Here is a 27,001-nt window from a genome sequence, read left to right as displayed (position 1 = left end):
TCATCACTCCTCTGAAGCCCCCCTCTCCCAAGTTACCAGGGGTCTGGGCTCCCCAACCCTGGGTCTTCTGCTCACAGAATTCTCTGGGTGCCCCTCTGCTCCTGGGGGGTCTGTCCTCTGTTTCTCTTCCTCATGTTTGCCTTTCCTGGACCCTGGTCTGTGGGCTCCCCCAGGCTCCCTCCAGAGCTCTCTTCCCTCTGTACCTTCTCTCTCTCTTGGCAAGCTCTTCAGTTCCCAAGGTTTAATGATCTTCTCTATGGAGATGACCCCCACAGCTCCACGGTGAGCCACGGTCACCTGTGGAATGGGAGTCTTCCCTCCAGTGGCCCGCCACCAGGGAGGAGCAAAGCCACCTCCTCCTTTTCTCACCTAAAACCTTCTCCCTGGGACAGATTTGCCTTTCCAGTCTTCTTGGCACACACACAACCCAGACGGGCCAACCTTGTGATCCTCCCATGTGATCCTCCATTTTCCAGCCCTGCGCCTTGTCCCCCATCCCTGGAATGCCTTCCCTCCTCTCATTTGCCTCTTGGAACCCATAGTTTCTTCCCAGCTTATGACAGTGCTTGGCAAGCAATCAACATGTATTAAGCACCTGCTGTGTTCTAGGTGAGTCCCTGACTTCAAGGAGCTTACTGTCAGATGGAATCAGACCTACATTTTAGGAAAGTCATGTTAGTGACTGAATAGAGAATAGATTTGAGTGATGAAGGCCTGCATCAAAGCACCGTCACAAGGCTAGGCCGAAGGTGACTAATTCATTCAAATTCAATCCTCCGTCCTTCCCGATTCCTCCCATGCCTACCCAATACTGGTACCTGCCCCTGGGCATGACCTTATATTTATTTTGAGCAGACTTCTTTGTGCCCCAGTTGCCTCCCTCAGTAGAAGGTCCGTTCCTGCTGGTATCCCCAGAGCCTGACAAACACCATGGGCTGATTGGTGATTTGATTGCTAATGATCACAAGGGGAGGGTCTCATTGGCTGGACTATCCCTTTTCATTTCTGTATTTGTGAGATGGGTTAGGAGTCCTCCACCTGGTGCAAAAAGACAGCAGGATGTACCAGCGGTTAAAAAGACAACTGCAAACCGCCTCCAGTGATTGAAGGGGTGGTGGACATGTGGAGGGCCACCCCTGTGTCCTCAGCACCTGGTTGGGAGGTTTCCCCAGTTTTCACAGATACCAGAATAGAACTCAGGGGGCCATTTGTTAACTTCCTTCCTGTGTGTGTGACCTGCCCACCCGCTTTCTGATGATGGAGATCCTTGAAGATGCTCTCTTGGGGAAGAACATACCAAAAGCGCGAGCACAGCAGGCAGCAGTCGCTCTGGGCATCCTTAGGTGGGCGCTGGAAGACGTTCCCCCAGCTCACTCATCTCCATTATTTTTATTCTTGGACTTTCCTTGTCCATCCATGAAAAAAAGGCTCATGGGCCCAACAATGGCTTGAGGGCCAGGCTGTGCAGAAGTCTGTGAGAGATTGAGGAAAGTTCCATCTTGTCAGAGAGCACAGTCCTGAGGGCGAGGGTCCTGTTGTTACTGAGTCCCCACAGCCCTCCATGCCCTTTGGAACCTCCCAGCCACCTGGTGAAGCTGATGTTTGCTGCCGGTGTTCTTGGCCCTATGGGACTGGGGAGGAAGCAGAGGCTTTGATGGTTAGGTGACTTGCCAGGGTCCCAAAGCTAGTGCCCGGAGGGTTCAAGCCCGGATCTCCCCGACGCCAAGCCTGGGCCATCTCTGGGTTGCCCAGTGCTGTGGCTTTTCCCAGTTGCCCAGTGCTTTTCCCAAGAGCAGGGCACGCCAGAGGACTGACCATACACCATTTCATTGGATCTCCTCAATGCTGAGAAGGTGAGACAAGGCTCATTCTCCCTCTTTTGTGGATGTTCAAAGGAGACTTAGTTGGGTGTAGAAACATGAGCGAGCCCCCGTTCTGCACACTCTGCCGTCCCCCACCTCAGCGCCAAGGGCTCCAGTCCTGGACAGTCAGAATGTCCGATGGAAACTCTCCTCACCCCCCTCCTTTGGGGGCTCCTCGGTCTGACCAGGGCAGCGTTTCTGTGGCTCCTTCAGGCTGGCCAAGCTCTTTCCTGGCGCTCCCTCATTTGGTGACATTCTAGGAGTCGCCCAAAGCCATTGGGTTTTACGGCGGAAAGTCCCAGGACCCGGCTTCAGATCCCAGTTCTGTTCTTGATTACTCAGAACCTCAGCAAATCAGCTCAGTTCTGTGTCTGGGGAATGAAGGGACTGGCCCCGCGGCCGGCTCTGGACCCCGCGGCCGGCTCTGGGCCCCCCCCCCCCGCCCCGGCTCTGTCCCCGCGGCCAGCTCTGTCCCCGCGGCCGGCTCTGGGCCCCCCGCCCGGCTCTGTCCCTGCGCCCGGCTCTGGACCCCGCGGCCGGCTCTGGGCCCCCCCCCCCCCCCGGCTCTGTCCCCGCCGGCAGGCTCTGGGCCCCCCCCCCGCCCCGGCTCTGTCCCCGCGGGCTGGGGAGCAACACGCCCCGTCTTTCCTTTGGTGTTGGGATTTCTTGGCCAACCGCAGAGATCCGGAGCGGGCCGGGGCTTCTTTCTGCGCAGCCCAAAATGCTGGTCCTCAGGTGCCAGTGGCTCAACCCCGGCTCTCGTTGGGCGGAGACTGTTCCCCTCCGGGTCTCAGCAGCCACTAAAGACCGCCGCAGATGAGCTCGGGCCGGTGGGGAGACGCCGCGCAGGGACACGGGCTCAGTGGCTCCACGGCTCCCAGCAGAACCACAGCTCGGGGGGCCCTCAGCGGGCGCAGGGCGGCGCCTCTTGTCAGGGAGCCCCCCCCCCCCAGCGCTCCTCCGTGGTTCTGAGACACCGCGGGCTCCCCCCGCCCCAGCCTTCCCTGAGCTGGGGCTCCAGACGGGGCCGCCGCGGGCCCCCCCCCCCCCCCGGGGCTCACGGAGCCCGGCCTCTGCAAGCCGGTGCGGGCAGGTCCCTCCCGGGGAGTCCCGGCCCGGCGGCCGCTTCCCTCTGCCGCTGCCCAAATACTAAGCGGCGGCTCCGTGGGAGGGGACGGGAATCTCCCTCTGGGGTGAGACGGCCCAGACAGCGCCCCCTGGTGAGCGCTCAGGCACAGCGCACAGTTACCTCCCGGGCAGCGCAGACACCTTCCCGGCCCCGGAGCTCCAGCCCGGGCCAGGCTGCCCCCCCCCTCCCGCGCCCTCCCCCCGGGCCAGGCTGCCCCCGCCCTCCCCTGGCCAGGCTGCCCCCACCAGACTGCCCCCCGCGCCCTCCCCGGGCCAGGCTGCCCCCCTCCCGCGCCCTCCCTCCGGGCCAGGCTGCCCCCACGCCCTCCCCCCGTCAGACTGCCCCCACGCCCCCCGTCAGGCTGCCCCCGCGCCCTCCCCCCGGGCCAGGCTCCCCCCCCCCCCCAGGCTTCCTACCCGTGTAGCCACCAGGCCCACGGCTCGGAGCCCCTCTGGCTTCCGGGACTCCGGGGGCCGTTCTGGAACATACGGAGGCTTCGCGGAGGCCGCAGCCCCCACTTCTGCTGCCGGGGAGCCCCCGGCGCTTTCCGCGGGAGCGCGCCCGGGTCCGGGGGCGCCTTTGTCCGGGTCCGGGGTCTCCGGGGCGGCTCGGAGCTGGGGGTGGCCCGCGCGCCCCCTGCCGGCCCCCGCCGGAGCAGCAGGCAGAAGCGCCAAAAGCCAGGCTTCCCCCTGTGGAAACTGAGGCCGGGGCCAGCCCCACGCTGGGCCCGGTGGGGGCTCTGGCAGGAGCAGCCTCCCCCGGGGCCGGGGCGGGCCCTTCCTGTCCCCCGTTATTGTTGTCTTTGTCATTGAGATTTAGGCGCTGTGAGAGGCGAGGATGTTCCCCACTAGCTAATCACCATGGGGGGGGGGCGCGGGAGAAGGGGGCGGGGCTGCCACCCCCTGACAGGGTCTTTCAGAGCCCCGGCTGCCCCGCCCCCCCCCGGCTGCGCTGCGCCCCCCCTTCCCCCCCCCCGCCCGGGGAGCCCGGGCAATGGGCGTCAGCCCAGGGCCGCGTGGGGGATGGGGAGGGGGGCAGAGCCGGCTCCGCACGGGCGGGACGGGCTCCTCTCGCAGGGGGACCCGCGGGTCCGGGCCTGCCTCGGTCCCCGTTATCCCTGGGCTGGGACCTTGCAGCGGGCAGGGGCCGCGGGGCCCGTCAGGATGCGGAGTTACCCGGGAGTGGAAGCCGTGGGAACGTGGAGGGGGGGGCGCGGGGGAAGGGGGGGCGCCGCAGGGGGGAGGGGGCACCAGGCCCTTTGGGGGCCCTCAGGGGGGTGAGGCTGGCGCTGGGCACCCGCAGGGCGGTTTTAGGAAAATGACTGAATTGGAGCATGTGGGCGGTGTGATGGGGGGAGGGCACGCCCTGAGTCTGGGGGCCGCCTCTGCCTCTCGCTGCTTACTTACCTCAGGGAGAACGGCCCCACCTTTCCGAGCCTCAGTTCACTCATCTGTGAAGTGGGTACAAAAGTACTTCACAGTGAAAATGGTTTGTTGACCTTAATGGGAGGCTTCTTCCCCACGGAAGCTGGGGAGGCATCGGAGGCATCGGGCAGCCCCAGCCCTGATCCTGGGGTTTCTTCATTGTAAAAAACAAGGGAGGTGAATCAGCGGGCTGACAAGCCCCTTTAGAGCCTCCTCAGAGACGCCTTCCCACCTTACCCCCCCTCCAAACGCCCTCCGCACATATTTCAGCAGACACTAATTAGGCACCTTCTCCGTGCCCTGACCTGCCCAAGGCTTGGGGGCTGCAGGCCCTTGGAAAAAGACAATTCTTAAAAAACCCGTCATTTGCCCTTGGCCACCTGTGCCCTGGTTCTGAAAGCCGGGCCCCTCCTCCGGTCGGAGGCGCCTCGGCGCGTTTCAGAATTTTCCGTTGCTCGCTTTCCCTGGATGTAGCGGATTATAAATAAAGGCCCCCCTTTCCTCATTAAGGGGATCACAGGCGATTCGGATCTGCATTTTCATTGTGATGGATGGTGGGCTTCTGAATGTGTAATAACTCTGAGGGGGCCTCTCCCAGCGTCCCACGGAGTCGGAGCCGAGCGACTCCCATTAAAAGCAGACACAGTGTGAGCTCCGCTATAATGTTCTCATTATCCTAAACCCTCATCTCTTTTTCATTTCTTAAAGGGGTCATTTGGCTCTTTAATATTAGTGCCCTCGTTGGAAGCAAAAACCTTGGGGGGCCGAGCCGGCCGGTCACGCGCGCCGCCGACAAAAGGATCGTGGGGCCTTGGAGCCGCCTTTGTCCGGCCGCACAAACACCCTTAAATAATATATAAGGTGTGTCCCGTGTGCCGGGTCTCTCCCGGCTCACGTTCTCTTATCTTGGTTAGTGAAGACAAAGAGCCCCGGTGGAGGCCATTCTGGGGACGGGAGGTGGGTGTTCCAGAAGCAGAAGTGGGGGGTTCTGGGGTATGTGGGTATAGACGTGGGGCGCCCTGAGCCTCTCAGCTCTTAGGCCCCGCTGCAGGTGACCCACGGCATTGGCAGCTGCTCACATACCCCAGCCCGGTCAGTTCTAGGGAGCCCAAAGAGAGGGACTCACATCCCCAAAGCCTTGAAGGGACTCCAGGCCCGGGACTTCTGGCGCAGGCTTCCCTCCCCTGCTGTCCGGGGCACCGAGTCACCCTGCCTGGTCTCCCAGGGTCAGGCTGGACCCTTCAGGGCCTGCTGCGGGCAGCACGGGAGGCCCTGGACGTTGCTGAGAGATCCCCCGAGCTCCGCGCCCGGCCTTCTAGCACTGATCTTGGGCAGCCGCTGCCCATTTCTGAACCTCAGTTTTCACCTGGAAAGCGCAGAGGCCCCACCGGCCACCCGGGAGCCATTGTGAGGGTGTCAGGGAGCCTCTGGCAGGCAACACCTCTCCCGGAACATTCATAAATGCCTAAAAGAAAATACGGAGGCTCTGGGGGGCATGGAGTGGGCCCAAACCCAATCATCACAACTGTTTTCTGAAGCAAGCTCCTCAAGCACCCGCCCGGCGAGGAGCTCCCACCCTGGCTGACCCCTAAGGTCAGATCCAATTTTAAATTCTGGGGCTTTCTAATAACCTGAGGGTGTGTGCAAACAGATTAGTGCAGTGTCTGGCGTGGAGGGGGTGCCCGGCGAAAGCTCTCCCCTCCCCTCCGACCCCCCACCCCTGTGCGGTCCCCACCCGCCCCCGCAAGAAAAAGGGCTTTAAACACGTGTGTCCTCATTTATATTAATTTATAAACACTAACTGTGCACAGTGAGGAGAACTGGTCTGGGGTGGCATCGCCTGGGGACACAGATCGGGGGCCCTGGATGCACCTCTATAAATGTGCCCGTGGGTTCATATCCACACACATTTATATGTCTATGTACTTATATATATGTATACACACACAGAGGTGGATCGAGTGTAAAAAAATACATATATATGTATGTGCAAATATATTTGAGCATTTGTGAATATAAGTGTGGGGATGTATATTGTACAACACAAAGATTATGGAGTGTGAACATACTACATCCATGTCGGTATGTATATATTTCAGCATCTGCAAATATAAACAGGGAGATATGTGTGTATATATATATGTCTATGTACACAAAGATTATGGAATGTAAAATATTACATATATGTCCATACGTAGATATTTCATCATTTGCAAATGGGGGATGTATGTGTGTATACATATATGTCTATATGGCCACACACAAAGATTATGGAGTATAAAATACTACGTATGTGTGTGTACCTCTATATCTACATTTGCAAATATAAATGGGGATGTGTATATATATGTCTATATGTACACACAAAGCTGTATAGAGGGTAAAAATGCTACATATATGTACATCTGTATATACATTTCAGCATCTGCAAATATAAACGGGGAGGCATATATATGTATGTCTATGTACACAAAGATTATGGAGTGTAAACATACGGCATATATGTCCGTACGTATATATTTCAGCATTTGCAAATATAAACGTGGGGATGTATGTGTGTATACATATGTATGCATATATTTATACCTACACAAAGATTATGGAGTGTAAAAATACTATGCATATGCACATACATATAGATTTGAACATTTGCAAATATAAATGGGCGATATATATATGTCTATATATACACACAAAGATTATGGAGTGTAAAATTACTACATATATGCACGTACATCTGTATTTCAGCATTTGCAAATATAAATGGGGGTGTGTGTATGTGTGAGTGTGGTTGTGTGTGTGTGGTTGTGTGTGTGTGTGTGAGTGTGTACACACACAAGTGTACTGATGTATCTATAAGGTACAGTGTGACCCTCCTGCCCCCCACTCCCAGGCAGGGAGAAGGGAAACCGGCCCCCCTGGGGACAAGGCGCCATTTCTGTGGTGAGAGCGAGCAGAAGGTAGGAAGCCCCTGTTCTCTGTAAATAAGGACTGTGCCTTTACAGCTTTCTCTCTCGTGTCAGATAAAATCCGTTTTCTAGCGGCCGCCCTTCCCTCCCAGACTCCTTGGGGGAAGCCCTAGCTGGATCCCGGGAAGGAGGCAGGGCTCGGCGACGTCCTGCTTCTTTAAGGCAGCGGGTTTCTTTCTCTTTACAAAGATTAAATGGCGGAGGGCGCCCGGGGAGAGGCTGCGTCGGGTGAAGGGCGACGCCCTCAGAACCCATAAATCTGGGGCGCGGGCCCGGCTCGGGGTGACTTTTGACAGGACACTTCTCCGGAGCAGCTCGAGAAAATGAGCCAAGAAATTGGATTGAGGAGATGACAGCGGCTGAAGCCGGCTGGGCGTGACTGACCTTGGGACAGTGGGCAGGGGAGAAACCAGGAGGGGGATGGACAAGCCTACAGGGAGCAGGAAAGTGGGGGGCCAGGGGAGCCTGAGGTGAGGTTCAGGTTAAGGTTAGGAAGAGTGAAGCTGGGGAGGCCCAGGGTCTGAATTCTGTTGAACCCCATAAAATGTGATTATGCCCTGGGGGTGTAAGGGTCAGAACAAAAATCCTGGGACCTGGAGATTTCTCCCAAGAGGGGGTGAGGCAGGCCAGGAAATACCGGGGAGGGGCCCCCTGTGAATGCCTTCACTCCGAGACCCCCCAGCTGAGGGAGCTCCTGCCAAGCCCTCTCTGCCTCCTGAGGCTTGCTGAGAGACTTACCCACACCTGAGGGGGCAGAGGGGACAGTGGGGACAGCGGACGCCCTGCAGAGGCAGCCTCGGGGTGAAACATGAGGACCGGGGATGGCCGGCAGAGCGGGGGACGGGAAATAAGACGGGTTGTGGAACATGACCAGAGATGGTGGGACATTGCGGGGAGCTTTAAAGGCCGGGCCAAAGACCAGACATAGGGAGCCACAGAAGGCTGTTGAGTAGGAGCGTCGTGTTCTCGGAATCGGCAGCGTTTTGGACTGTGTGGAAGAGGCAGCTGTAACGGGGCAAAGGCTGTGCGTGGGGGGAGACTGTCATGGGGCGGGTGTGACCCCCCATTGGCTGAGCAAGCAGGTCCCCGAGCCGTTGGGGTCCTAGGGACACAACTACAAAGAATGAACCGGCCTCTGCTCTTATCACAGTCAGGGAAACTGTAATGTTGTAAGTATATTTAGAATAAAGAGAAAATATGAATGAAAACAAATTGTTTGGGAGAAAGAGCGGGTTCTGGCAGCCGGGGTGAGGGGCGGGCTCAGGAAAGACCTCGGGCCAGAAGGTGGCGCTGGAAGGAAAAGGAGGATTCTGGGAGGGAGGACCATGGGGGGTGGTCAGGGCAAAGGCCTGGGGATGAGAGAGAGAGTCCGGTGAGTGAGGAATGGAGAGGGCCAAAGGGTGGGGGCCGAGGGGGCCAATGGGCGGGGGGCCTTGGGGGCTGGGGGCCCACGGGCAGGGGTTCATAAGAACTAAGGTCCAGAGAGGTGGGTCCAGGCTGGGGCTGAAAAGCCGCTTGGTGTAATGCAGAGCTGTGGGTTTGGAGGCAGGGTGAGCCGAGGGGCTGGGGGGGGAGGAGGGGAGGGGACAGAGGGGGCAGAGAGGATGGAGAGGGAAGAGGGGATGGAAGGGGCAAGGAAAGAAGGGACAGCCTGGGTACCGGCATGTCCAAGGTGGGATTGGGAGTTCTCCTGGGAGTCTTGTTCTGTAGGAGCTCTGGGGGAGCCGTCTGGGCCGCGGTGCTTAACCCGGGCCTGGGAGAGAAGGCCCTCGGCTCTGTCATCCGCATGGAGATCCCGGGGTGCTTGAGGCACAGGGAAGGCGCCCACGAAGGAGCCGGGACCCCACCTTTACTGGCTCCTGTTGGGGAGCCAGGGAGGATGAGCTCGTGCTGCAGGGAGCACTCAGTCGCGGCCTCCTGGAGGAAGCCGGGTTTCCATGAGGGCAACACTAGGAACAGGGTGAAGAGGAAAGACCGAGGAGGAGGCTCCGGAGGAAGAAGTTGAAAGGAAAGGGGGAGAGAGCCCCCTGCCCCCCAGGGAACGAGCCAGTGCCCCCACGCCGAGTCCTAGGCACTCCAACCTCGAGGGCTCTGGGACAGTCCTTTGGAGCTGGAGCAGAGCGCGGCCCTGGGAAGTAGGAGCCATTGCCAGTGTCTGAGAAGGGGAGGCCCCGGGGGAAAGCGGGGCTTGAGGGGACTGGTCCAGGGCCTGCACGAGGCCTGGAGCCAAGAGACCAGAGGCCAAAGTGCCCGTTAGAAACCTGCTGCCATATCCTGGGCGCCAGGAAGCACAGGGCGAGATTCCTCGAAAACCCCGACCCTCATGTGGAATCCTCACATCGAGCCGACCCCCCCCCCCCCAAGCTAATAACAGGGAGCTCCGTATCCATGTCCGGCCCTCCTCCACCCCAAGGGAGCTAATGCACGGGGAAAGCCCCGACACCGGCTTTGACCCCGGGGGGCTGGCACAGCCCCCACCTGTCCCCACTGCATCCAGGGCCCAGGACAAAAGCGCCTCACTTGGTGCCAGAGGAGGCACCCAAGCTCTGGGTCAGCAGCTCCCTGGGAGAGGAGCGTGACCCGTGGGAGCTTCATCCACTCTGATGGCAGCGCTGGGGACGTGGCTGCTGGAGGCTGGAGCAAGCGGGGAGACCTTGGGGGGGGGGCAGACAAAGCCCAACCGTCCTCAGCCCGTTCTGGACGGAGCTCAAGTCCAGGGAGGGCTCCCCGGAAAGACGGGGCAGAGGCCAGACCCGGGAGTCTTAGCATCTGAAAAACCACAGGGAAGCAGCAGCGGCCCAGGTGACATGTGGTTACCAAGCGCCTACTGTGTGTCGGGCTCAGGCTTTTGTCATCCTAGCCAGTGGGGCCACAAGCGGGTGCTCTGAATGCGCCGGCCCAGTGCAGGCTCAAACCCTCATCCCCTCCGGGCCAGCGTCATCCCCTCTGTGCTCCCCGCTGGAGAAAGCTGCCTTTTGAGCCCCAGGAGCCGGGAGCATCCCTTTGGGGGCAGCCCAGGAGCGGGACCTCCCTGCCCAGAAAGGGGGAAGGGGGTGAGAGGGAGACAAAGAGCCTGTGGGGATGCCAGGTCCCCAGTGGGGGGAAGTCCTGAGGGGGGCCTCTTTATATGGAATAAGTCACATGAGGGCTCCAATCCATTCACTTTAGGAAGTGATCCTAGTCCTCCTTCCTGTGCTCCCGCCTGCCCCGGAGGAGAAAGCCAGAAAGGGGGAAGGCAGGGGGGAGAGCAGGATGGGGGCGGCAGTAATAGCGGCCGCTGTTTGGGAAGCTCCAGGGAGAAGGTTTCAGGGACGCCGGGCGATGGGACGTAATTTATGGGGGCCTTCTGAACTTCAGGTGAGAGGGACAAATGGGGAGAAGCAGCAGCACAGCCTGCTGGGAAATATGTCAGGGCCGACTGCAGCAGCCCCGGCCCACAATTCAACGAGACAGACTGTCTCCCAGGAGCCAGTGAGATGAGGTGTGGGGGGGGGGGGGGGGGGGAGGGGAAAGAAGGAAAGGGGGAGAGGGAGAGGAAGGAAAGGAGGACTCAATAAGTGTGTGTGTGTAAAACAAATATTTTTTCTATTAAGTGACTGACTTATCACAAATATATAAACAGTAAATAGATGTCAAACTGGGGAGAGAAAGAACACTAAAAACTGTAGCAGGAGTGGTACGGTGATTAGAGCACCAGCCCTGAAGTCAGGAGGACCTGAGTTCAAATCTAACACTTAATACTTCCTAACGTCCCAGCTGTGTGACCCTGGGCAAGCCACTTAACCCCAATTGTCTCAGCAAAACAAACAAAAAAAAAAAAAACCTCTAGCGGGGTTTTTGGACCTTTTTCTTCTGTCATGGCCTCTTGGCAGATGCTTTCCTTCCAAGGATAACATTTGTAAATGTGTAGGATACTTAAGATCCCAACAACAGCCACAGCAGCTGTAACGGTGTAACGGTGGGTGCAGGCTCGCTGGGGTTGCCCCGCGTTCCTGTGCCCGTCCTGGGGAGAACCAGATGAGACGTGGGGCCTTTCTTGCTCTGGCCCCCAGAGCCTTGTCTTTCCCCTTCTCTGACCTCAGTTTCTTCATCTTGATGGCCTCTTGGCGACGTTCGACTCTGAATCCTGTGAATCCCTGAACGTTCCTCCCCCATTTTACAGTTGAGGAAAACAAGGCCCACCGACGTTACGTGCCCCGTCCGCCGTAGCTGGGCAGGACCTCAGTCCTCGCTCGTGCACCGCCAGTCTCTAAGCCGTGATCGCAGGGTGCAGGTTCTGGTGCCTCTGCTCTCCCATCAGCCCCTGCAGTTCAGTCCCATTGGGCAAACAGCCGTTATCCCCAAGAGTGATGAGAGAGCTATGTGAGGAAGACGCCCCGAGCCGGCAAAGCAGCCCGGTGACCCTCGTCCCACCAAGGGAGAAACTGAGCTTGGCAGGGGGGGGGGCACTAGACCCGGGTCCATGGTGGGGAAGAACCGTGATTATTCCCGGCCTTTTTCCAGCAGCAGCCACTTTGTAGGAGATTCTCAAAGCTCTGGTGTTTTAAAATCAAAGACAAGGCAGCCACAGCTCAGGCCTTTCAAAAAGCAAGATTAATAGGAAAGAAAAAGGGGGGGGGCGGGGAGACAAAGGCAGAGAAAAGGAAGGAAGGAAGAGAGGTAGGGAGGGAGGGGGGGAGGGAGGAAGGAAGGAGGGAAGGAAGGAAGGAAGGAAGGAAGGAAGGAAGGAAGGAAGGAAGGAAGGAAGGAAGGAATCCTTTCTGTTCCTTTCATGCCCATCTCTGCCCCCTCTACCCCATCTGCCTCTTCTGCTCCCTCTGTCCTTTCTGCCCCCTTTGTCCCTTCTGCCCCCTTCATGGGGGTCCATGATCCCCACTGTCAGTGTAAAGCTCACCCACCTGGATTGTCATCCTTCCCACCTCTGTCTTTTCTGTAAAATGCCTCAAATTTCGAGCATCAGAGGCTTTGCTTTAACCAGAAGTAGAAAATGCCGGGAGCACCCCCTGATCTGCCGCTGCCCAGGGCCCACTGAAAAGGGGAGGGGGCTCAATCTGCCTGAGCGACCCCTGAGGTGCCGTGCTTCCCCCTCCCCCTCACTGCCCCACTCTTTAGGGATCGATTCTATAGGACCTACAGGACCTATGACCTGCCCAGACACTGTGGGTGAGCCCCCCGGCCCTCCTCTGTCTCCTTCTGGGGCAGCCAAGACAGCGGCCTTCCCTGGTGTCACAGGCACTCAGCGTGCCCTCCACAGTCTGCCCTGTCCGGGTGGAGGGTCGGCCTGGGCCCAGTGCCCGGAGGTCACCAAGGGTGACCCTCTGCTCCCCCAGAGGCTTCGGGCTGGTTCTCGAGTTCTCTCCTTCCCCACCCCAAAGGCAGGACCCCAAGAGAAGAAAAAAGAGGAAATGAGAATCAGGCAACTCTGCTGCCCTCTGTTGTTAGCTATCGGGCTCCCAGCCCCCCTGTAGGTGGTCCTGTCCCCTCCCACCCTATAAGTGGCCCTGTCCCCTCCCACCGACCCCCCCCCAGAGTGGCCCTGTCCATTTTCTGAGCCTCCTCTTTGACCCCACCTTTGCAGCCTCCATCCTGGCCTCAGCCTGAGCTGCTTCCCTTGACCCTGCGGCCGTCCTCGCCTCTCCTCCCCACCTTTGCTTCCTATGGTAGCGACATTGGGGGGTGAGCACCAGCCTCTTTGGGGCGCTCTCTATAACCCAGATGTCCGTGTGATGATGCTGGAGCACATCTGGAGGGTGCAGATGCGGACCTGGGGACGAGGCGGGTAAGGAGTCAGTGTCCCACAGCACAAAATCCAGAGAGCTTCAGGGATCTGGGCCCCGGGGGTCTGAGGCCAGCCCCACTCACTAGCCCAGGACCCATATGGATCCTCCAGTTTCTCCCTAAATTTTCTCTTCTTGAAGCCAAACCTTCCCGGTTCCTTCAACTGCTCCTTAGGGGGCCCCCCTGCATCCGAGGGGACACGTTCTCCCAGAGATGGCCCCCCAAAGTCCAGAGGCCACAGGGGAAGAGGCACGGGGCCTCCCCGCCCCCCTCCCGCCTCTCTGGATCACATCCCCTCGTGTCTCTCCCCACTCTCCAGTTGTGACATTGATTATCGGGTCCCAAGCATCAATAAAACAAGAGGCTGGAGGCCTTCCTCGCTCACAAGGACAAAATGACAGATTTATCTTGTCGCCAGAGAGAGAAGCTGCTTCCTTCATCACAAGCCGGGTCCCTGCCCCCTCCTAAATTTAAAAGGAGGCAGGGATCAGTTCAGAACCGTCCCCAGCCTGGAAAAAGGGACGGTCTGTGCTGGGTCTGTCCCCCTGGGGCCCCTTTTCTGGGTCTTAAACACTTGTGCCATTTGGAAAGATCCTTCCCAAGAAAAAGCCATTCATTCTCTGGCCCAGCTTTCTTGGCTTCCTGGGACATTTGGACAAGGAAGGTTTTAAAATGACTGTTGGCCCTTGTCCTGGACATCTGAGGCAAAAGCCAGGCGAGCTCAGGGGGCTGAGTCACAGCAAGGAGCCACGAGGCTGAATTTCCACCTGACCCGACCTTCCTGTGTCACCTGAGCCAGCAGGATTCGGCGGGAGACTCTGCCTGTCATTATGGAAAAAACCCCTGACTGGGGCACGAGGAGAAAGTGTCCCCCTGAAGGGCCCCTGAAGAGGCTCTCCATGCGGCCCGAGAAAGGAGGGGAAGCGTCTCAAAAAGTGTCCTTGGGCCTGGGGCGGAGGGTCTGAAGCGTCTCCTGGCATTGGCTTGCCAGTCACTCCCAGTGCCCCCTGGGCCCAAGACCTTCCTGGGGCTGTGGGTGGAGGGAGGATCGGAGGGCCCAGGTAGTGCAGAATAAAGCTGATGGAGTTAAGGGGAGGCAGAGTGCCTGGGACTGGCCGAGGAGGGTTTCTTGGGGAAATGGAATCCCAACCAGGTTGGCGAAGATTTGGGAGATGAAGGTGGGGGAGGAGGAGGAAGAGGAAGAGGAGGAGGACAAGGGAGGCAGTTGCACATTCCAGGTGGGAGGAACAGAGGGAGAATGAGCAGCCCCATGAGCAAAACCTGCAGGAAAACTCTTGTTGTCCAGCCATGTCCAACTCGTTGCAACCTCATTTTTGAGTTGTTTTTTTTTTTTTTTTTTTTGTTTTGTTTTGTTTTGTTGTAGCAAAGGTATGGAGTAGTCTGCCATTTTTCCCCCCAAAAAAAACTGAGGCAAATAGGGTAAAATTATTCATCCAGGACCACTCAGCTAATTAGTGTCTGAGGCAGGATTTGAGCTCAGGCCTTCCTGTCTCCAAGCCCGAGGCTCTGTCCCCTGAGCTACAGCACCCTCCCAGAAAACTCTATTCCCAATTAACCTCTTTAGGGACCAGATTCCCCTTCCTTTTTTGATGTACCCTCCCCCCTCTTCTTCCTTCCCCCCCCCAGCTTTGTGCTGAAATTCTAGGTGAGTTACTCAGGCTGGAAGGCAGCATTTGCATTGCGCTACCTGGTCACCTCAAACTTTATCTTCAAATACAGCCAGCCGTTCCTCTGGCTAGATAAAGCGCTTTTAATTTCCTTCCGTTCTGAACCCCGAACGATGCTGTGGACTAATCCCCCAGGTGGGACTCGGAGATGGCCCAACTCTTGTCCGATAAAGGCTCCTCCGTCCACCTCGCGAGCCCGCCAAGATGGCTCTCTGCTGCGGCTCGGGACTCGTTTTCATCGTCTAGATGTTTATTAATGGAGATAAATCCCGGAAAGGAGGGAGCCGGGGCCAGAGGGGAGTGGGGTGTCGGTCCTCCGCTACGGGAGCCTCGCGCTGGTGAATTAAGATCGTCGACCGGGGTTGTGGTTGAAAGGCCCCGGGAAAATGGAACTCGGTGAGAAGGACCCTTTGAAGATTTGTATTTTTGAACAGGATTGAAAACTGAAGCCCGGCTTAGAGCTTATTGATGATGGCTCCTGTGTGTGTGTAGACTCCTGGCAGGGAGAGTAAATACAGTCATTTGACTTCAGACTCACAGAAGGGAGGTTCTATAAATAACAGCTGGTAGATAAAAATATGGATTAGAGGTATGGAGATGATATGGGGGGAAATTTCCTAGTATAATACACAGAAGCAAAGGATGAAATCCCATTACATAAAAATAGCAGCTTTTCCAAAGAGACGGGCCCGTGGATGACAAAGAACCGAGTTAGTGAAAAGAAACGATAATAACTTCTGGGCCGCGTCAAAGAGATTTAGATCTCGAGGCTCTGGGAAAATGAAAGAAATTCAAGAGTTCCAAACAGGAGACTTTCCATCACCAGTCACCGGAGTGCAGCCGACAAAGCTCATCTTCAGCCTTTCCTCCGCCATCAAAAGCCGCCACAGACGTGAGTCGGTAACCTCGGGCGCTCTGAGATACACAGGACAGATACGGCTTAAAGCGAGGCTCTTCTCGGGGGTATTTGGATTTTAAGAATATAAGAACTTCAATACTTAAGATGGCGAGAGGAGACCTTTCTGACACCCGGGAAACCGGGCTCGAAAGCTGGCCGGCTCAGCCCTGCCCAGGACTGCTTCTTAAGCAGCTCAGGCGGCTGCTCTCAGAACTACAAATCTCATCTCTTCTGCTAAAGGTGTTTTTTTTTTTTTTTCCCTTTGTCGCCTTTTCTCTTCTGGCATCATTTGAGGGCAGAGCCCACATCCCTCTGTGTTTATATTTGCAGTACCTAGTGCAGTGCCAGACGTGGAGCGGGGGCTCCATCAGGATTTGGGGATGAATCATTAAAAGCTGTTCTTACTCCCCCATCACTGCTTGCAACCACCTAAATTGGGGGGGGGGGGAATCCCTCAGTCAAAATACATGCAGAATATTCATGGGAATGGTCTCGGTGGGGTCTTCCCAGTGCCCCTGGCATCCACACTCATAGGCTATCTGAAGGCCTCCCAGTGCCATCGGCCTCCATGCTTGTGGGCTATCTGAAGGCCTCCCCGTGCCATTGGCCTCCACACTTGTGGGCTGAGGGTCTCCCCAGTGCCATCGGCCTCCACGCTTGTGGGCTATCTCAAGGCCTCCCCAGTGCCATCAGCCCCCAGCTATCTGAAGGCCTCCCCGTGCCATCGGCCTCCACACTTGTGGGCTGAGGGTCTCCCCAGTGCCATCGGCCCCCACACTTGTGGGCTATCTGAAGGCCTCCCCAAATCAGGGTTCCTTCAGGTTCCAAATCTGGCTCCTGCTTGGGTCTGCCCAAGTGCTTCTCTCTGGACCCCGTTTCCACAGTCTTATTATCCAAAGTTCTGGGTGAAGAAAGTCAGGAAATCATTGGGGTGGCTCCTACCCGGGTGCTGGGGGTGGAAAAACGGCCCCTCTCGCAGGGCTGGCCCTGGGAGAGCTTCCGTCTGCGCTTGGACTTGGGGAGGCCTGGGTTCCGACGCTGCCCGGGTCCTTCCTGGCTCTGGCCAGTAGCTGCCCCATTCCTCTGAGCCTGTTTTCGCACAGGGCCGGTGAGAAGCTCAGATTGCGCAGACCCCCTGCAGTGCCGTGGAAGATCCTGGCTGTCAGCCCTATTATAGAGGGCGGAACCTCCTCCCAAATCACGTGGCCCAGAGGAGCCGGGGCAGTCGTCACCCACCATGAGGGGACACGTCCCAGGCCTGAGAGCTGGGTCTGACCAAAGCCACGTAAACCCCGGCCAGGGCCGCAGATTTCTGCCCCCAGGAAGGAGAACTGGGGATGGGGGCTGAGCCCTGCTGCCGCCCTGGCTTTGGGGCTCTCCCCTTCCCGGCACCGGCGTCTCCGGCTCCTCGCAGCTCTTCAGCGGCCACTTTCCAGAGCAGAGGGGGGCCTTCAATCCCTTCCTCTTGGCTCCTCCTCCCTTCCATTTGGGCTGCCGGAAGCCTCAGCCACCCCTCTCAGAGAAGGAAAGCCCATTGCTCCAGGCCCGTCTCACTGTTCGGGCCTTGAACTGATCACACCTGATGGGGCACATGCTGCGAGGAAGTGCCTGAGGAGCTCTCCCTTCTCTCCATTTTGTCTTTCTGTGAAGATACATTTTCTGGAATCGCCGGCCCGCTGGGATATGGGGGGGCCACGCTACTCAGCTGGGGGCAGGCGGGCCCTGTCGTGTTGCTGTGCTTGCTCTGAGGGCCCCCGGCCCGTGGTCCATACTCACTAAGGGTTCATCTCCCAGCAGCCAGGCCTCCATCAGGACAGAAGGACAGTGGAGAGGGGGCCGGGGGAACGGAAATGCAGAGGGAAGATCCAGGTGTGAGTGGGGTCAGAGGGAGCGCCAGCATCACGGCGGGCAGAGGCCCAGCTCTCCACTAATGTTCCCTTGATTTCTGGCTCTCTTCATAGTTGTGCTGGCGCTCTGGAACGCCAGGTGGGTAGGGGGGTGGTCGCATCCTTCTCGGACGCCTGAACTGGGCCGTGAGCTTCCCGCGCTCCTCACACAGAATATTCTGTTGTGGAGACAGTGCTTTAGCGCAGAAAGCCTTCCACGGGCTCAGACACGCGGCCTTCAAAGGCTTCCTCTGCATCTCCGGCCGCCATCCTGCAGGATTTAGCCCTTGTGGGGATCTGTGGGTGCCTCCCTAACGAGCCACTTTGTCCTTTGGAGTAAAGTCCTTGACTCCAAATCAGTTTCAACAAAAGAACCAAAGGGACGGTGAGAATTAGTGCCAGGAGAGGACGGGAGCCCAGGCCTTCCTTTGTGGGCCACGTTCTGTGGCAGGGAAATAGGAAGCCGTGGCGGGGACTCCCCCGGAGTATGGTTCAGGGGCTGCTTGTGGATAACCTAGCAGGGGCTGCCTTCCCACTGGTTCAGGGCCTACTTGTGGATCACTGAGTGGGCCCGCCTCCTGGGTGGGCCCAATGACATCACTGTGGAGGGCATCCGCTACCAACTGTAGCTCCTCTGGACTCAGCCCTAACTCTGGGCTTGGCCCATGGGGCTTTTCTTTTGACTCCAAAACCAACCTGTGTAATGTGCTGGGGCTTCCCTCTGCCCCAAGCTGTGTCAGAGCTGGGGGCTGGGTGACGGTGCCCATGGCCACCCCCTGGCACAGGTCGGAGCTGGGAATCCTAGGTGCAGAAGGAGACGTGTAGCTAGCAGAGGGATGCCGAGTTCTGCTCCAAAGGACCCCAAAGGGCAGGCGTCTGACCTGGACCACTGACCCCTCTGACGTGTCTGGCCAGGGCTGCCCCCCCCTCTGCCCAGACTCAGCTGGCACCCCCGTCTGCCCATCCCGAGAAGCTCTCAGAGACTGCTGCAAATATCCCTTCCATCATCACCTCACCATTTTTCCCTTTGGGTTTAGTGCTGGAGTGTCAGGAAACAGGAAGTAATCCCATTAGGAGTTAGAAGCGGGTGTGAAGGCAGCTGGGGAAGGTGATGGAGGAGAGAGCGAGCCCCAGCTCGTTCTTCTCCCCTTCATATCTTGCTGAGTGACAAGCAAAAATTTGTCAGAGCTGAGCCGCCGGCAGCCTGTGGAAGACGGCCCATCCCTGAGCCAAAGAGCTGCTCTGAGCTGTTGAAGCCCCCACGAGGGGCCGAGCGGCTTCCCCTTGTGGCAGGCAGCTGACCCAACTGTGACCAAGGGTACCAACTCTAGGGCCCAAAGGACGCACTTTCCCTAAGTTAGAGGCTCAGGGACGTAGGGCAGCCTCGGGGCAGGTGAATGGCCGGCTAGGGCGCAGGACGGTCAGGGAGCCGCTTGCCTGGGTGCTGGGGCTACAGATGGTAAATGTGGGGCACCCCCGGGGAGACGGCCCCAAGGCCAGAAGGAAGGCCCGTGCTGAAGGCCCCATTTGTCCAAGTGGCCATTTCCCTGCTTGGAAACCTCTCGGCAGGACAGGAGGCCTCTGGGCCGGCCTGGGAAGCAGCAGCTCCCACCTGAGCCCGCCCAGACCCCAAATGACTGAGCCTTGTCTGGCCGGGGGCTTCTGGGAACCCCACACCGTCTGGCGGAGTCATTCCCCAGGAGGCCCCAGATTAAGTCTTGTGAAGGTTCAGCACCCGCTCCCCTAGATCGGTGGGATTCGCCCCCATTTGTGGGAAGGCCTTCCAGGTGAAAGTCAGCCCCTGACAAACCCCAGGGTCCCCAGCACCTCGGCCTTCCCCCAACGTTTTCCTGCATAACGCACCTGAGCGCCGGGGCCCGGCAGCCAACAGGGGGCCCTCAGTGGGCAGGACAGCTGCCAGGAGGCCAAGCTCGCGGCCAGAGCTTCTGGATGGCCCAAGGGAGGGGGCTCGGAGGTAGGGGACAGCCAGCCCACTGGCTGCCTCCAAGTCCCGCTGGAGGGCTCATGGGGATTTCGGCCTAATTTCTCACTGCCTGGGCTGATCCTGCAAGGGCCCCTTCCCTGGGGCCAGGCTTCGTGAGACTTTTTATTTTTTTGCTCATGTTTCTATTCTCTGCCCGGTGACTGCGGGAGTTAGGAAGGCTTCCTAAACTGATCCATTTCCCAGGGGAGATGGCCTCTGACCTGCCCGCCTAAGACCTAGCCCAGCTGCTAGGTACCCACAGAGAAGGGTTCTCTGCACCCCTTCACGCTGCCTTTCCTCCTGGCCGCTGGCCTGGAGAGTGGGCTCCCTCCGAGTCCCGGTGTCAGGGCCCTTCATGGCAGGGAGCTGACTCCCAGCAGTCTCAGACTCGGGACTCCCTCGGTGAACCTGGGGGCCTGGGAGTCAGGGCAGGGGAAGAGAAGGCTTGAGGGAAGCTTGGAGCTTGGCTGGGGCCAGGGCTGGGAAGCCATGGTCCCCTGGAGACTTTGTGTTTTTGTGTCTGTGGAGAGCTGCTCTCCGAGGGCTCTGAGGCTCCGAGGGTGCCGAGGCCCCGAGGCCTGGGGCTGAAGCGGGCTCGCCTTTCTGCCCTTCTGTCGCTCTGGGACCTGGGCAGGGTTGGACTTTGGGGTCAGATCTCAGGGGTGCAAAACTTCCCTCCACTCTTGTCCCCAGTCACAGTGAGCTCCAAGCCCCGGCCAGTACAGACTCATCAAGGGCGCCTGGCTCTGGGCCTTGTTCAGCACGGGGTTCGGGCCGCTTCTCCCTGGGCTGTCTGGGGCACTGGGAAGGGGCCTCCCATTCTCCATCCGAGAGCACAGAGAAGGGCGGGACAGCGCGGAAGCTGGGCCCAGGAGGCTCCCGGGGGGCTGGCCGTGGCCTCCGGCTCCCTTCCATGACGTCCTTCCTTCTGGCTGCCTTCCCTGCAGACCCTGTGCCAGCAGCGAGACGGAGAGCGAGGCCGGAGACATCATGGACCAGCAGTTTGAGGAGATGAGCAGCAAGCTCGCCTCCGTCACTGACCCCACCGGCTTCCTGAGGATGGTCAGCCGGAATCACCTCTTCAACCGGTGAGTGGGGGCTCGGGCCGGGCCAGGGAACGGGGACGGGGCGGCCTCCAGAGTGGGGAGCAGCCAGACCAGGTGACGGCCCTCTTTGGTGCAGAGGAGCCATGAGCTGCTTCCCCCACGATCCCCAATTGTATTCAGGAACAAGAGGGGGCTCTGATATCCACTCCTGAAGGCTGCAGCATGGACCCCCTCCCTGGGGTTGAGGTGTCCAGAAGAGGGGGGATCGGCATTGTGGGGGGAAGTCAGCAGCAGACATATGGCAGGGACCCTGGCTGCGCCCATCCCCTCCCCTGGAGCCCCCAGGATGGCGCCCCCTGCTCAGTTTCCCCGGGGTTTCTCCGGTAGGGGCAGGTGGGTGAGGACTCCCACTGAGAAGCTCGGATCCTGGGAGGCAGCCGGCTCCTGTCACTGGTTGCCTAGCAACTGACTGGCAGCCACATCTTGACAGTCCCTCGGAGAGAGGCGGGGCCCTGCCACAAAGGAAGGGGTTTGGGTTGGCCCAGGTATGAAGGAAGGGATGCTGATCCCGGAAATCGGGAACAGAGATGAGGCCTGGGGGAGGCCGAGGGGCGAACTCCCCCTTGGGTTTCCTGGCTTCTCCTTGTTTGGCTGCCGAGGTCTCCCCTCCCATACGTGAGACGGCCGGGAAGGAACCCAGGGGTCAGGGGGTCCCAGCTGAACCTCGGAACTCAGGGGGCAGGGCGGGAAATCCCCGACAGTCCGGCTCCTGTGGCTTCCTCTCCTACCCCGGCCTTAGCCAGTGCCCCATTAGGGCAGTACAACATATGGCCGCCATGTGCCAGCTCCACTGTGGGGGGCACTGGGGATCCAGTGGTCCCTACCCTCCAGAAGCAGGCATTTTGCTGGTGAGAGGGGTACGGTCCACAAGGTAACAAGAGACAATCTGAGGTGGGACAAGAGAGAGACACAGAGACAAAGGCAGAGAGAGACACAGAGACAGAAAAAGAGAGACAGAGAGACAGAGAAAGAGAGAGAGAGACAAGGAGAGACAGAGACAGAAAAAGAAACAGAGATCAAGACAGAAGGAAAGAACAACTGAGGAAATCAAGAAAGATGTTGCTTAGGAGGTGACGGCTGAGGGAGCACTGAAGGAGGGGGTGTGTCTGTATTCAGAGCTCAGGGTGGTCCTCCCTGGCCTGGCGCTGCCGCTTGTGAACAGGAAGTGGGGATGGGGGAGACTCTTCAGCCAACACGGTTCCGCAAAAACACTCTTTTTGAAAATGAGCCTCCTTCCCAATGGCGCTTTCTTAGGGGATCATTGGTGTGTCCTGCAGAGTTCACATTTGCTTGGGCACAAACAGAGGAACGGGGAGAGCCCACGCCCGGTGCCCGGGTGCCTGTGATGTGCTGCCCTCCTCCTGCCCGCTGCTGCGTCAGGTCCTGGAGCTCAGGTCCCCGTGGGCCGCCCCCGCCCCCCGGCCGTGGTCCGGCGGACGCCGCTCCTGCTTGTTGGAGTGTTTATGTATCTCTTTGCCATCTCTAACACAAATGAGACGGGGCTGCCACCTTTATTAGGTTCTCGTCTTATATGACCTCTTTGATGAAGAGGTTGGCTTGACCGTCCCCATGGAAAAACAAAGTGAATGAAGAAGGTCTCTCTCCGAGCGTGGCTGCAGTTGGGTGGGTGACCCTAGAGTTTGCGTGTGTGTGTGTGTGTGTGTGAGAGTGGGGGCCGGGGGCACTTCAGACAAGGCCCCAGCCCGTTGCCACACTGGGGTACTTCCCACTGGGCTACGCAGCAGGACAAGAAGGGCAGGTGCCATGCCAGCCTTGACCCCTGGGAGCATCAGGCCCCTCTCCCCGACAGCTGCTGTGACCACGGGCTTTTGGCCCTGGGCAGGCGTCCTGTGCAGCCGCGCTGCCCGCCCCCCCTCCCCATCCCCGCTGGCTCTGAGTGCATCCCAGCTGGGCGTGTGTGACCCCGTGAGCGCTGGCCGTCCCTGGGGGAGCCGGAGTGCCCTGGATTTCGAATCAAGGCTTGGCTTTCAGGCGGCTCCCGGGGCACGGCCCCCTCTGCCACTTTGCATAATCTTTGGTTTTCCTGGGAAAGCAAAGAGCTAATTATAACGGACAGAATCACTGCGAGAGCCGACATAATAGCCCAGTGGAGCGCTTCCTGTGGAGCGCGCCACCGTCCCAGGACCACAGGTGGCATTTGGTGCCCACTGGCACAGCAGGGCCCAGAAGACTGAGCCGGAGGGGTGGGCGAGACCGGCTCCAGCCCACCCCCGGGCCCCTTCTGTCCTGCACAAGCTGGAGCCCCGCCAGAGAAGGGGCCTGCACTTCCCACGGGCACCGGGCAGGAGGATCCATGGGTAATTGGCATCTGCCACCCCCATTTCCGGGGCTGAAGCCCCCCATCCGAGGCTTCAAGGGGAAGGAATGGTCCTTTTGCCAAAGCCTGTGAGGAGGGTCCCCCAGAAAGGCTGCTCCGACCGCGGGAACAGAACGGGTTTCGCCACTTTACTTTTCTCTCACCGTCCTAAGACCCGGCAGCGCCGAGACCTGCTTAAAGCAAGACGTCGGCCCGCCCTCGGCAGGGGCAGAATGTGCGTCCAAGCCCCCGGGTGGGTCAGAATGCCCCCGGCACAAGGTGGGTCTAAAGGAAAGAAATGGAAAACCCGGGGCCGCCAGCACCCAGACCCCCAAACCCCGGGGCCGCGCGACCACCAGGCGCAGCTCGCCTCTCCTACACCAGGCCCAGCCGGGCAGCCGAGGGCCAGGAGCGCCATCGAGGTCTCTGGTTCCGAATCCACGGCTCCCCCCACTCGTCGGCCTCCCGGGAGGTCCCTCAGGAGCCCGGGGGAAGGGAAGGAGACCCCGGCCAGTCCTGAGCCCCGCGGGGCCCTACAGGACCTTGCATGAAGTCCGCTGGGAGGAAGATGGAGTCGGATTGCCCGCCCCGCGGTGACTGAGTTGGGCCCTCACTGAGGCAAGGAGCCGGCATGGTGGGAGCCTGGCCCGCCTGGGGAGGAAGGGGAACCCGAGCCCTGGGCCCTCTAGCGGCCACTGCTGTCCCTGGAGCCGGGCGGGCCCGTGCCGAGATCCCAGGTGCCCCGGACTGGGAGGTCAGAGGTGCCCAGAAGGCCGGGCAGGGGGCGTCCGGCCGGGAGCCGAGAGCCGGGGTCCGAGAGCCGGGGGGAGGGGGAGAGGGGGGGCCGAGAGCGGGGGGGGCCGAGAGCCGGGGTCCGAGAGCCGGGGGGAGGGGGAGAGGGGGGGCCGAGAGCCTGAGAGCCGGGGAGGGGGAGGGGGGCTGAGAGCCGGGGGCTGAGAGGCGGGGGAGGGACGGGGGGCGGCTCCACTGCACCCAGCGTCCGTCTGTGTCTGTGGGCTCCTGCCCTGCAGCCTGTTAGACAGGAGGCGGAGAGGATCCGGGCTCGCTCGGATGGGGCCGTGGCCGAGGGGCGCGGGGGCTTCTGCACGACTCGGGGCCTGGGGCTCCCGGCGGGCTCTGAAACGGGAGCGGGGCCTCCCCTGCGCGCCTGCCCTACGTCCCATTGCTGAGGCTGGGGGGGGCGTCTCCGGGGCTCTGGGGCGGCCCTCGCCGGACCTGCGGCCGTGAGGGAAATTAAAGTCCGGGCCCGCGCCCCGCCCCCTTCCCCCCGCACCGGGCCAGGCCGGCTGCCCCCTCCCCGCCCCCCTTCTCCCGTGGGGCATCCGGCCACGTGCAGGAGGCTCGGCCCGAAGCCGCCTTTTCTCCGGGAAGGGAGGGGGCGGCCTTGCCCCGGACGCCAGCGTGCTGCGGACGCCGGGGCGCCCCCTGGAGGCGCGGCGGGAGGAGGGAGCCCCGCCCCCTCCCCGGCTGCTGCGCTTCCAGCCGTCAAGTTCAGCCAGAAACTGTCAGGCTCGAGTAGCCGCGGCCCTCTGGCGCCACCTGCTGGGCCGGGAGCGAGGAAGCAAGTGCTCAGGCGGCCCAGCATCCAGGGAAGCCTGGGGACAGAAATGGGGGGCGGGGGGCGGTGCCGCGGCCCCCCAGAAAAGACGGCCTCGGCGCGGGAGCCCGGCGGGGGGCGCCGCTTCTGCGCCTGCGCCCCAAGCTCGGTCCGGAAGCTTCCCAACAAGGACCCAAACCTGAGGCCGTATCAGCCCCGCCCCCCTCCCCCCAGGAGCGGCCCCGGGCGGTGCCCGCGGGCGCCCCCCTACGTCCCGGGTCATCGGGGGCAGCAGTCCGCCCGGGGTCACAGGTCAGGCCCCCGCCGGCCCCTTTCTCTGCGCCCGGGATGGCTCTCAGTCAGGCCGCGGGAGGGGGAGGGGGGGGGGAGGGGGGGATGGCGGCCCCGGGTCACCGCCGGGAGAGCTGAGGCCCCGAGCGCCGCTCCGGCCAAGGCCCCAGCACCCACGGGCCCGGACCGTCGGGGCGCCCGGACCGCAAAGGGCCCAACCGCTGGGGAAGACTGAGCCTCAGCGCTTAGGGATCTCTTAGCAGGCGCAGTTTTCGCCTTCCTTGAGCCTGGGCCCCTCTGATAACGGGTCAGGCCTCTTGGTCCCTGCTTAGGACGGTGTTTCCGGACGCACAAGATGAAGGAGCAGGGAAGGAAACCCACCAGGCTGCATCACGATACCCAACCTCCTCTTCCCCTTCGGCTGCCGGACCCCAGGCTAAGAGCCCCTCCTCAGGGCCCAGAGCGCAGGGAGCAGAGGCCCCTCCACGCCAGGTTCCTCACGGGGGCGCAGCGAGGCCCGCGGCGTCCGTCACGCACGCGCGCCGGAGCAATCTCGGAGGGCGGGCCGTGCGCTGGTGAGGGGTGGAGCCGAGTTCTCTGACTGCGCCCGGCCTGCCTCCCGCCGGTCCTGCTGCTAGCGCTGGCCTGGCCCAGCACTTGGAGCCTTCCAGCTGTGAGGGGCCGGAGACTCCCAGAAGGCAGGGTTCCAGAGCTGGAAGAGGCCCCAGAGTCCTAGCCCAGCTCCCATTCTGCGGGGGGACAAACCAGGGCCCAGAGAGGGGTAAGGGGCTGGCAGGGCCGCGCGGCCAAGAAGGTGGAAACAATCCTCCTTCGCCTCTGCCATTCGGCCCCCAGCAGCTCCTTGTGACCCCGTTAGGGAGGGGCTTGCCACGGCTTTCTCCTGCTCATTTTACAGCCGAGGAAACTGAGGCAGACAGAGTGAAGGGACGGGCCCAGGGTCACACAGCTAGTCGGTGACTGAGGTTGGATTTGGACTCGAGGCTTTCTGGCCCGGCGTTCTCTCCCCGATTCTGGGCCTGCGGGCCCGTCCGGGCCTTCCCTTGCTTGCAGTCGGCACCTCCCGAGCGAGCTTCGGGGGTCTGGGGGAAGCCTTGCCTGAGATGGGAAATGGTCCCACAAGCCCAGACGCCGCCGCCTTTTCTGGAAAGCCACCGTGACAACGGATTAAACAAGCCTGGATCCAAACCCTCTTTGGGGGCCGGAAGCAAGAGGAAGTGGCGCAGGAAGTCTCCCAGTGCAGAGCGGGCCCTGCAGCCGCCCTCGGGGCGAAAGCCGGGTCTGCCTTCCTCAGGACCCGCTGCGGAAGGCCCCGGCAGGACTCGTCTCCGGGGCCTCAGACTGTGAAAACTGAAAACTGCGCAGAGAGGACGCGGGCCCCAAATCCCCAGGAAGACCCTGCAGGAAGTTCTTGCGGGGTGAGAGGCGCCTCTTGTGGTCAGCCGAGAGGAACCACCTGGATACAATTTGGGGGCGGCTTCCTAGGATGGGGAGGGCCGTGTTGGGTCTGGAGGAAGCAGCAGTGGTTTGTGTTTGCCCCCAAGCCTGTTACTTGTAAAGGTTTCCCAGCAGAGGCCTCTTGTTGGGCATGCTGAGCAGGGATGAAGGCCCCGTGCAGGGGAGTGACCTCATTGACCCCTAAGGCCTGAACAGCCACCAACCTCCTGAGTTTTGCCTGCATTGCCAGGTGAGGGCAGCACCCGCCTCCCCACGGAGCACTGGCCTCCTTCCACTTACCCCTCCACTAAGAAAGCCCCACCCCCACCCCCGGCTCCTGTCCTTCAGATTCACTTTGATGGAAGGTCCCTCTCGGTTCCACTGGAGGTAATGAGGTGCGCACAGACTGGCAGGGGCCTCCATGACTGTTGGGCAGCCACATCCCTGCTGAGCACGTGGAGGCTGGCGGGGGATAGAGACTGAGGATGGAGGAGACAGAGGTCACCGGTCCCTCCCCTGCCCCTGCCCCTGGGGCTGCTGGGAGCTTGGGCTTTGTTGGGCCCCCCGAAGCCTCTTCCTTGTGATTCCCCTTTTGACGGCCCAGCCAAGCAGAGAAGCTGTGATTGCCTCGCCCTCGGCCTTGGCACAAGAATTGG

The 27,001-nt window shown here is 60.3% G+C and overlaps 1 protein-coding gene across 1 annotated transcript in view; it reads left to right on the top strand.

Annotated features, from left to right (window-relative positions):
* TTC28 (tetratricopeptide repeat domain 28) overlaps positions 1–27,001 on the top strand; it is a 509,780-nt gene that overhangs the window by 454,710 nt on the left and 28,069 nt on the right. The window contains exon 13 of the mRNA XM_031948792.1: positions 20,566–20,706. Within this exon, the coding sequence (XP_031804652.1) occupies positions 20,566–20,706 (141 nt within the window). The remainder of the gene's footprint in view (positions 1–20,565; positions 20,707–27,001) is intronic.

The sequence above is a fragment of the Sarcophilus harrisii genome, chromosome 1 (genome assembly GCF_902635505.1).
Source record: "Sarcophilus harrisii chromosome 1, mSarHar1.11, whole genome shotgun sequence".
Lineage (NCBI taxonomy): Eukaryota > Metazoa > Chordata > Mammalia > Dasyuromorphia > Dasyuridae > Sarcophilus > Sarcophilus harrisii.
Note: the sequence above shows the minus strand (reverse complement) of the source record. Positions and strands in the feature narration are given on the sequence as shown.